This window comes from Phyllostomus discolor, chromosome 10, assembly GCF_004126475.2.
Source record: "Phyllostomus discolor isolate MPI-MPIP mPhyDis1 chromosome 10, mPhyDis1.pri.v3, whole genome shotgun sequence".
NCBI classification, from domain to species: Eukaryota; Metazoa; Chordata; class Mammalia; order Chiroptera; family Phyllostomidae; genus Phyllostomus; species Phyllostomus discolor.
In genome coordinates, this window is record NC_040912.2 from 51,343,226 (window position 1) to 51,352,387 (window position 9,162).

At 38.0% G+C, this 9,162-nt stretch overlaps 1 protein-coding gene across 5 annotated transcripts in view; it reads left to right on the forward strand.

The window, feature by feature from the left end:
- STARD3NL (STARD3 N-terminal like) overlaps positions 1–9,162 on the forward strand; it is a 178,483-nt gene that overhangs the window by 63,923 nt on the left and 105,398 nt on the right. For 4 of the 5 annotated variants that reach the window (XM_028526101.2, XM_036010804.1, XM_036010806.1 and 1 more), the window contains 2 exons: positions 1,693–1,765; positions 3,137–3,625. In XM_028526101.2, coding sequence (XP_028381902.1) covers positions 1,693–1,748 — 56 coding nt within the window. In that variant the 3' untranslated portion in view covers positions 1,749–1,765; positions 3,137–3,625. Of the gene's footprint in view, positions 1–1,692; positions 1,766–3,136; positions 3,626–9,162 lie in introns of those variants that run through there. The other variant, XM_036010807.1, reaches the window with a different exon arrangement.

Consider the following 9,162-nt stretch of genomic DNA (forward strand, 5'->3'; position numbering starts at 1 on the left):
GTCCTGTTTTAAAGTTGTTTTTCAAGGAGATTTATTGACTCCTCACCTCACTGTAACCCAGAGTCCTTTGTAGCATTCACCTTGAAATTATGAAAAGCACAGGTGTTATCATTTTAACTGAAAGTTTGTCTTTATAGGATTCCCAAATAGTTCCAGTATGTGTCAGTTTGTGGCTCAAATGCCGTTAGCCTGACAGGTGGAAAGTGAGCACAGAACCAAGAAGTTGGTGTGACCATCTTCCTCAGACTCCTGTCAGCATGAGAAGAAGGCCATTGAACCAGTCCATTGTCCATATGCTTTATAGCAGCTCAATAGGCTGGAAAGTGAGGCCTTTGTCTATTTATTTTATCACAAACTTAACTCTGACATTTATGAAGTTAATACGTGGGACACAATCTTTTCTTAAGACTCTCGGCCTTTCATTCTCCTGTAGCAGACTTATGTTTGCTGCAACCCAGGCAGACATTCTTAGAAGAAAAGTGCATTATCTGAGAAGAGGCCAGTGGCAGTGTGAGGCAGGCTGCATTCACGAGGGAATAGGTTATATCCTTAACTACTACCATTGTCTTTTCACTGCTCATTTTGTTTTTCTTGTGCCTGATTACAAGTGTAACGCATGCTTTTTATAAAAATGTGTGAAGAAGAAAATAAAGATTATGGTTCTTCAAGCTGTTCAGTAACATTACTGTTGACTGTTTCCTTCTAGTTTTGTGTTTGTAATTTATGTAATAGTGGCCACACTGCCTATATTTTATATCCTGTTTCAAAAATTATAATGTTAGCTTAGGGTTATTGTAGAACTTTGGAAATCCAGAAATGTATGGAAGTCACTTATACGACTTGTATGTAAGTCACAAGTATGATTGGTTGCTTCTGGTCTTTCCAATTTGCACACATATATTTAGTTTTATTTTTATCAAATATAAAGTTTTTCATTACATATTTGTTTTTATATTATATATTATACATATTCCATGTTGTAGCCTATCTGAATATAATTTTAAATGGATGCATACATACTTCATGGAAATGTAATAATTCTTAACCTCTGCTCTCAGACTTGGAATTTCTTTTTACTTTTAGAGGGAAATGTACATGATAGAAAACAAGTAGTGTTTCCTTGGAGTTATAACTTAAGGAAATAATTCAAGTGTAGAATGATTGGGTCAAATGCACAACTAATATGAGGCTCACTAGACATTGACCCAGAATGGGTATAACAGTGGTCACTGGCAGCAGCACATGGCAGTGACCCCCTGGCATCACTCTTGGCATTAGGAAGACCTCACTGCTTTCTCATAGGGATGAAGTTTTTTTTTTAATTATGTAGAATTAGTTATTTATACCCAAGTTCCAGGTTATTTGCACTTGAAAAACACATGCAGGTTTGTCAGCAAGGAGGTGGAACGTAAGTAGCCTGGATAGTAATTCTTGCTTTCTATGAATATTTTAATAGAACATAAGTAAAGCTCTCTTTGACAGATTAGTGCAAGTGATATTCTATTTTACAGGTTTTCCTCCTAAAGAAATAATGTAAAACTTTATTTTACAGTTACTGTTTTATTCAGCTAAATCTTTTGAGGGTTAAACATATATCTGTCCTTTAAAATATTATGCATATATATTGTATTTTTAAAGAAATAATTTGTTACTTTATTGGAAAGCAATACTCCTTTCCTTTTTTCCACATAGGATCTGAAGAAGCTGAAGAAAAGCAGGACACTGAAAAACCACTATTAGAGCTATGAGTACTACTTTTGTTAAAGTAAGTCTTCAAAAATGAAACTGTAGCAACAAAGTGCTGAAATAGGAAGCGTTTCTTCCAGTGGATTCAGGGTAAAATTCAAAGAATATGAGTCTGTGTGTGTGACCAGGTTAGTCTTATTTACATGAATTTGTCAGTCACATTTTGATTTCTGTATGGGAATAAATTGGTGAAGTATGAAAAATAGCTCCTAGTCCAAAATTTCTCAATATGATGTATTCATTTTTGCTTACTTAGCCAGGTCTCCATGTCAGACATTGTTTACATACAAACCCTTTATGTGTGCTTGTGAGGGTAGCAGTCCTGTGAGGTGTGGTAATGGTATTGTCTGCATTTACGTTTGAGGCAGGTGAGACTTGGGAAGGAAGAGTAACTTGTTCAAGGTCACATAGCTAGGAAGTGACAGAGCCAGGATGCAGGCCCTCCCATCTGGTACCAGTATTCGCTCTGATCCTGCACCAGAATGTCTCTCAGGTTGCTGCAGTTTCTGAGATGAGAGATGTGATCCAGTCACTCAAAGCAGTAGAATTTGATGTGCCTCAAGGTGGGGGCACGTTGTTAAATCCCATCAAATGGTCAAAAGAAGACATTTCAACCTCAGAAATACAAGAAAATAAACATAAATTGTGGTAGTAGTGACTCTGCTTAATTATTTAAACATAGAAGGGAAAGGAGAATAGAACTTAAATGCTCTCATCACAAGAAATAAAACAATTTTATAACTATGTATGGTGATAGATGTTAACCACTAGACTTTGTGGTGACCATTTTGTAATATATACAAACATTGAATTATTATGTTGTATACTTGAAACTAATATAATGTTAAATGTCAGTTATATCTGAACAAAAGAATAATAAAATATCAAAAAAAAGGAAAAGTTTTAGACAGATTCAGCGCAATCGTTCCCAGTTGTAGAGGCAGTGTAGAAGCCGTGTAGAGGCAGATGGGCTGGCAGAGACAGCTGGGTCCTGGCGAGTGGGGGCCCTGGCCCTGTACTTGCATCAGCAACACACAACACTCTTTGTTCCCTTCTTTCCCCAACAGTGTTGAGACAAAGGAAAAATGTGGGCGTGTGAAGAGTTGATATTTTCTAAAATTCTCTGAAACAAATTCTTGTGTCCACCCTAAATATCTTTAACTGTCTATAACACAGCCCATCCAGGTACACAGACTTCACTATAAAAACATAAGGCAATACCTATTTATTTCTGTTTCTTTTGTTTAAATTCTTTCATCTGTTTGGTCTTCTATTTGGCATTAAGATACATCCCATAAAGTTTTGAACTATTAAAAAAACATAAGGCAAAGTGTAGCATTTCTCCCTGTAAAACTACTTCTCAAATACTTTTGTGTTCTCTTTTTCAAAGTGTGAAAAACTCTGAGTGAAAATGACTGGAGGGCACAAAGGACTGGAGATGGGGTCTCCCTATGGAAAGCTGAAGTGGTGACATCCACTGCTGATTTGATTGATGGTGAATAAAGAACCCATTTGTTGTAATACCTCACAGACACTGTACCATATTCACATGTACTTAGTAACCTGCCTGTAGCAGGTGAGATAACGTAATGATCCATCCCATGTGCAGTGGGACTGAGTGATCTGTAATGAATAGTTGCCGAAAGGTCTTATGCTGTATTCCTAATCAACAGACTTCTTAATATATTATAGTAACACATTTTTAGTAAACAATATAACTTTTATTTGGATTCACAGAATGGAATTGTTTTGTTTCATGTCTCAGATTTTTTTTTGTATTTCTTTTTTAACATCCTACATTTCCTTTGTGTTTTTTTAAACTCATGCACATGTGCTCTTTGTACAACTTTAAAATGTAATAAAATCCCACATATCAAAATTGCTAGTTTTATTTTTCTTGTTTTGCATTATGAATTTGTCCAAAAGTGTTGTAATTACCACAGGGGAACAAGGTGGGGTTATAGATACATATAAAAAGAAACCAGACATTGTGTATCTTTCTCTTAGCAGACTGGTTCTGAAGTAGTCTGAGGCATCTTATGTGAAATACACTATGAAACCATTGCCATCATTTTCCCTTTGTGTTTAGCTAATTTGAATTGAAGTAAACTAAATTGTATTGTGAGCTAATTTTAAAATGTGAAGTATTACCTTAATGCCTGATCAGAAGGCAGTGTGCCTATTTGCTTTCTTTTATTCACGTATCATTTAAGAAAAACACAACTGTGCATCATGGTAATGGTACTGGTTTGGGTGGAAACTGGCTATTTGTGCAGATCAAATCAACTCCATATGTGCTTGTTCTAAGAAAGGGCCAAATGACAGAAATGCCACAAAGAGGCAACAGCCTAACCAGGAATAGCTTCCTATGGTGGAGAAAGGGTGATGGAAATCTCCAGGGTCTGGCCTTGGTACTAAAACCCCAGGAACTAAATGGTATTTTCATAGTGAGCATGCTTTATCTCAGGAGTGGACTGACATACACACCAAATGTTCAGATGATGCCCAAGCTGGGTGTCATTGTATTAATTTAACCTGAGAAAGATCTCTCGCTGAAACATGCTGGCTGAGCCAGGAGGATACAGCCAAGTGTCATAAAAGGCCAAGGGTTCCCAGTAGTTGCACAGATGAAGAAGAATGAAGTATGTGATGTGCATGTGTCATGAAGTCAGACTATGAAAGCCCGAAGTGTTGATCTGCACAGTAGAGCTAGTCTTCCCCCAGGACTGCACAGATTGAGTCCAGGGCCTAGGCATCCACTCTGTATTATGCCGGGATCGGGTATGGGAGGGAGTATTTGGCCTCTATGTTCACATTGCTGAATAGCCCTCTTCTACTTCACCCCAATCACACTTTTATCTGATGTTCATATCCTCTACTAAGCTTTGCTCAGGTTGACATTCCATGGAAAAGCAGAGATATTTGGTGTGCAGGATAATGTTCAGGAGTAGCTTAGTGCTGTCTGCTCTTTCCTCCCAACAGGTTCATGTTGGACTGACTGCAGCATCTGAACAGCCCTGGGCATGAGATTTCCACCTCACATAGTAGCTAACTGGAGTCACGTATATAAAAAATGGGGAGCCCCTTTCCACTCCTAAAACTGTGTCTGATAACTGCCTGCATGTGTATGCAGATGGATATTTTCTTTACCTTATCTGTGGCCTCTTGAAAGTGAGCAAAGTTAGTTGTGGTTTAACTGCCCTTTTTTTATCTTATAACACCTACGCCACTGCTTGCATAGACCCAACAAGTAGGGGCTGGTTTGACATTGAGCATTTTCCACGAATTAACCACATTTGCCAGAGCATGTCAACAAAGAAGCCTGAGAAACTAAATCACCATCAGCCACAGCAGCTCCCTCCCACCAGCCACACTGTAGCCTCCACCACTTTTGCTCTCCCTCCCTTACTGCCTGTTTCAGGGCAGCCCTGGTTGAGCTGAGGAAGGAAGTTACTAAGAAGTTTGGTGGGACAGGAAATACTGCCTCGTAGTGCTCAACTGTGAAATTGGCTGCCCAAAGTGTTCAGTGGTTTTCAAGTGTCCTCTACCTTTCCCAACACACTAGTTTCATCTAAGTAAGAGGTTTTCAACATTTTTCATCTTATGGCACACATAAACTTCAAATTCAATGGTATTCTAAAAATGTAATTTTACTGATCTGACAAAAAATAGGTAAATTTTGATTTACAAAAGAATAATAGTAATTGCCTACTCTTTTTGCTTGAAGTGACTTAGATGAAGATTTCTGGTACCACAACTTAACGAATCAGATACAACCTTACTGTGTGATGTGAACAATGTGATGCAAGTCTGTTATATGACCTGTATAGTTACGGTTCAAGACAGAGCATTCACTCTAGAGGGCTATAATTTTGTTGGCTGTTGTCTTGTTTTCTTTTTGACAATCCGAGGGAAAGAGCTCAGTGCCCCTAACTAAACAGTCAGGTATTGCATGTTTTAAAAATTCCTGTGGCACACCACTTGAAAATCTTTGCTTTATGTAGAGGGCCAAGCATTTGGCCTAAAGGGGTCTTGATCAAATTAATGAGAGTTAAGGAGTAGATCTAAGTAAATTTAATCTTCCTTGTGTCAGGTCTTATTTTGATTTTGAATGAGAACCTTTACTGGATTTCCAAAAGAACCTATTTCACAGAACCTGAAGCTGATTGTAATGAAACAAATTCTTTCCCATTTTAAATCAGACATTGTTTTAATTCTAATGTATAAATTTTTACTTTTAAAGGATTCATTAGAGTAAATAAAAATGTATACAATCTCTTTTTTTACCCACCTATCATACATTGAACATTTTGTTTTATGCCTTTGCCCATAAACACGCACAGACACATATATTGTTAGTATTGTTAATAGAAAGTGGTCAAAGGACATGAACAAATAGTTGACAGAAGAAGAAATATAGACAGACTTTAATATATGAAAAGAGCTTATCCTCACTTATAAAAGAAAAGCAAAGTAAAGCCATGATGAGGCTATTTTTCTCTTATCGTATTTATCAAGCCCTGACATTTGACAGCACACTCTGGGCATTCACCTATATTGTGGTAGAAATGACCTATGCATGTGTTCAAAATGACATGAGCACTGTTACGTAATTCAACATTTTTTATAATAGCACAGGGTTGGAATAAGCCAGTAATTTATCATTAAGAATTGGTTTTATCAAGTATTGTACATTCACCAGTGAAATATGCAGCTAAGTATTCTTATATACTGACATAGAGCTCTAAGATGAGTAAGTAAAAAGAGTAGTACAGAACAATGTATACTACATACTACACTTGTGTACTAAGGGAAGAAATTTAGACACATGCATATGTATTTATATGTGTACAAGCTCTGTCCAGAAAAAATTCAACCACTGCTAATATAAGGAGAATGATTTACGCAAAATTGATGTAACCTTGCAGCCAAGGAGAGTGGACTGGAATTCACATGAACGAACAATGATGACTTCACAGTATTAATCAGTGAGGGCAGTAGATGCTGTTCAGTAAGCATTTGTACTGTGTGGTCATCACATTCAAAACAACTGAGTGAGTAGAGCAACGAATTTGCATCAAATTTTGTGTTAAGCTTGAACATTTCCTCTATGGAAACTATTCAGATGATTCAGAAGGCCTCAGCACTGTGCAACTGGTGATTGGCAGCTTCATCATGACAACGTGCCCTCTCATGCATCACATCTTGTGCAGAGTTTTTGGTAAAACATCAAATCACCCAGGTAACTCAGCCCACTTATAGCCCAGATTGGGCACCCTCAGTCTTATGGCTTTTTCCAAAACTAAAATCACCTTCGAAAGGGAAGAGATTTCTGACTGTCAATGACATTCAAGAAAATATGACAGGGCAGTTGATGGCAATTGGGAGAACTGTGTGAGGTCCCAAGTTGCCTGCTTTGCATCATTGTCCTATGTACCATGTTTCTTGTATCTTCTTCAATGTCTGTTTTTCATATTACATGGATGGATACTTTCTGGACAGCCCTCGTGCATTCATACCTGCATAATACAAACTAAAAGGATGCTCACGAACCAAAACTGACCTGTAAGAGGTTGGGGAGGTAGAGACAGGTTGAAGCAAGATTTCTTAGTGCATTTTTAGTGTTTTGTTTTTGGAGCCATGTGCAGATATTATCTACCAATTTTAATAGGGTTCTTCTGTGCACATTACTTTTATCAACACTTCCTGATTGACACTTCATTTCTTTAAGTAATCTGCATGTTTTGAAGATGCATAGTAATCTGTCATATGACATTCTTTTGTTTATTGTTTTAGTTTCTTATGGGGCATCTGGGCTAATTTGGGGCTGCTATAAGTAGCACTAATAGTGAATGAACATCCTCACACCTAAGTCTTAGTCCATGCCATCTGTTTCCTTATGAAACTGATGGGCTGATGGTTAGAACACTTTCCAGGATGTAGCATCTTCTCCTGTGGGATGGGCCCTGTGATGGCTCCTGGCTGCCTGAGAGCAGAGACAGTGGCACCAGAGCTCAGGAGCTTTCAGTCATTTAATGACTGCAAGCCTGACTACACATTAGAATTATTGAAGGAGGCTGTTTAAAGTCCAATGCCTGGTCTATGAAGAAGTCTGGGCCTGAGTGGTTTTTAAAGGCTCCAGGAAGAGAGCCATTGGTACAATGGGTAAAACAGCAGAGTTGAAGTCAGATGGCCCTGGAATCCTGTGGACCCTGGCACTACCCTGTGATTGGCCTCAGGCATATTTCTTAGCCTCTGGTCTTCCCATCAGCTAAAGGAGCATGATACCTGCACTGTGATACAGTGAGAGCATTGGACACAAAGCATGCAGACTGCCTGGCAGCATTCCTGGTGCTCACTATGTTGCAGGTACTGGCTGTTATTTAAATAAAACAAAAGAAAGCAAATGAGCACAGCCTAAGAGCCTGACAGAGACCATGCACTTACCCAAGTGAGTTTTTATGGCTCTGAAAGTGTTGGGTTTGTAGGTATTTGGCTGAACTGTATCATGTTGATATTGTATCTCTGGCTATCTGATATTACTCAGAATTTCTAATTAGCAATTATACAGGACTTTGAGTAAAGGGAAAATGTAATATTACTTAACTGTAACCTCCTTGACTGACATAAAGCCCTCAAAATATTTACGAGTTATGAAGAAAAGAATCCTAAAACAGTGGGGAGAATTCATAATGGGAAAAAATTGAGAATGGTTTCCTTGAATTTTGCCTTTTTTATGGTTGAGAAGTGTGTGGAGTATGCTAGCTCTATAAAGTCTAGAGACATAGTACTTTTGTATGGAATTGTATATATCTTTGACCAGCTGTTCCTTTGCACACCTGTGGATGCAGCCTGTTGTTCTGGTATTTCTTCTATCCAACCAAGTGGCATGGACTTTAATAACAGATGTCTGATTGGTGGGTGGGAGGCCAGCATTTCAAAATCTTCCCAACATGAAAAATTGTGTGGTAGGTTTATTAGGATCCTGTAATTAATTGTTTGAACAGAATAGGAGTAAGGAAAGAAATTGTATACAGGGAAAGAGACAGTTCTCTTCATCAGCTCTTAGCCTAATAAGAAGGAAATTTTCCTATCTTAATTCAAACCTAAAGGAACCTGTTTCTACTCTAGTAGACAGTCACACAGAAATTATCAGCAGATGCCCTGTAGCCCGATTGTTTGGGTTCAAATCCCAGCCCTACTTGGTATTAGTTGTCTAACTATGGGGACATTCTTTATCCCCCCTTTGCCTCAGTTTCCCTATCTGTAGAACAGTCATAATTCTACTTGTTTCATGGGGTTCTTGTGAGATACAGGTTAACACATGCTTAGACCAGTAAGCACTATGCAAGTGTTTGTATTATTACTTCATTAGAATCATTGAATTTGAATAGTGCTAGAAATCTGAAATTCTTT